This window comes from Penaeus monodon, chromosome 34 (assembly GCF_015228065.2).
Source record: "Penaeus monodon isolate SGIC_2016 chromosome 34, NSTDA_Pmon_1, whole genome shotgun sequence".
In the NCBI taxonomy this organism is placed as follows: Eukaryota; Metazoa; Arthropoda; class Malacostraca; order Decapoda; family Penaeidae; genus Penaeus; species Penaeus monodon.
Window position 1 is genome coordinate 18,864,006 of NC_051419.1, and position 1,075 is coordinate 18,865,080.

Sequence of the window (1,075 nt, forward strand, 5' to 3'; positions counted from 1 at the left end):
TCGATGGGTCAGCACAAAATCCGGGTGAAGTCTGAAGGTCAAATCAGCCTCAGCTACCACAGTTTTGGGTGGTCCTGACACTCCCTGAAGAGACTGGGAGGTCTGCAGCATCCGAACCCCCGGTAGCATGTTGACATGGGCTTCATTCACGATCGTCACTTCACTCCCGGTGTCGAGGAAACAGACTGTGGTCTTCCCGTTGACCTGCAGACATACTAGAGGCCTGCCCTTCTGTGTCGTCAGTGATTCTTTCGGTTCGTTCCCTGGGGCTGGAGGAACCGCCCGCGGGATGGGAGTTCTACCCTGAGTGGCGCGGCTGAATGGGACACAGGGCCACCAAATGCCCACTCTCCCCACAGCCATAGCATACCATCCTCAATAGCCGACATTGTGAAGTGTTGTAACCCTCTCGTCGATGCACTTCACACCAGTGCGGCACGGCTGTTGTTCTCATGTGTGGATGGAATGCGGTGATGTCTTGAGGTGTATTCACGTCGATGGCTGCCGTTGTCCCGCTGACGTCGAGAGCTTTCTAGGGAGTTGTTGCGACGTGACCATAAAGGATTTGGGACATCCAACTGTTGCCGGGTTGGTGGCGAGTCAAACGTGACTGCTTCTGTCGAGTACTGCTGCACTGTGCCAACCTGCTTGTTGTTTAGAGGTTTGGAGTCATCTGTAGAGGGCCATCACTGTAAAACTCCAAGGGTGGTGTAATTTCCTCAGCATGTTGTACTGGAGATGCAAAACCTAGTGGCAACGGTGACCTGGTGTAATGATTGTGAAGGAAGAGCCCATGACTGAACGGGTTGCACTTTGGGAAAGGTAGGTAGATGTCTTGATGCCAACGGTGGCATCCCATGCCGCATGACACTTTTGCGCCATCTGGCTAGTGGTTGCAAAGTCCAACAGGAGCAGCTGATGCCGTAACTAAGTGGGCAGCCCAGCAGTAAAGGTTCTCCTGAGAAGAGCTTCGATGTCTCCGACTTCATAGGGGTAATCTTTGGTGCCTTGGAGTATAGCATTTTCGACTGCTTGGAAGTAGTCAAGGGGCGGCTGCCCAGGAATACATTTTCGA

At 53.1% G+C, this 1,075-nt stretch overlaps 1 protein-coding gene across 1 annotated transcript in view; it reads right to left on the bottom strand.

The window, feature by feature from the left end:
* Nucleotides 1-501, bottom strand: part of LOC119594849 — a gene marked incomplete in the record, with an annotated part of 15,141 nt that extends 14,640 nt beyond the window's left edge. Inside the window, 1 exon segment of the mRNA XM_037943932.1 lies at nt 1-501. Coding sequence (XP_037799860.1) covers nt 1-363 — 363 coding nt within the window.
* Between the last annotated feature and the right edge of the window lie 574 nt (nt 502-1,075).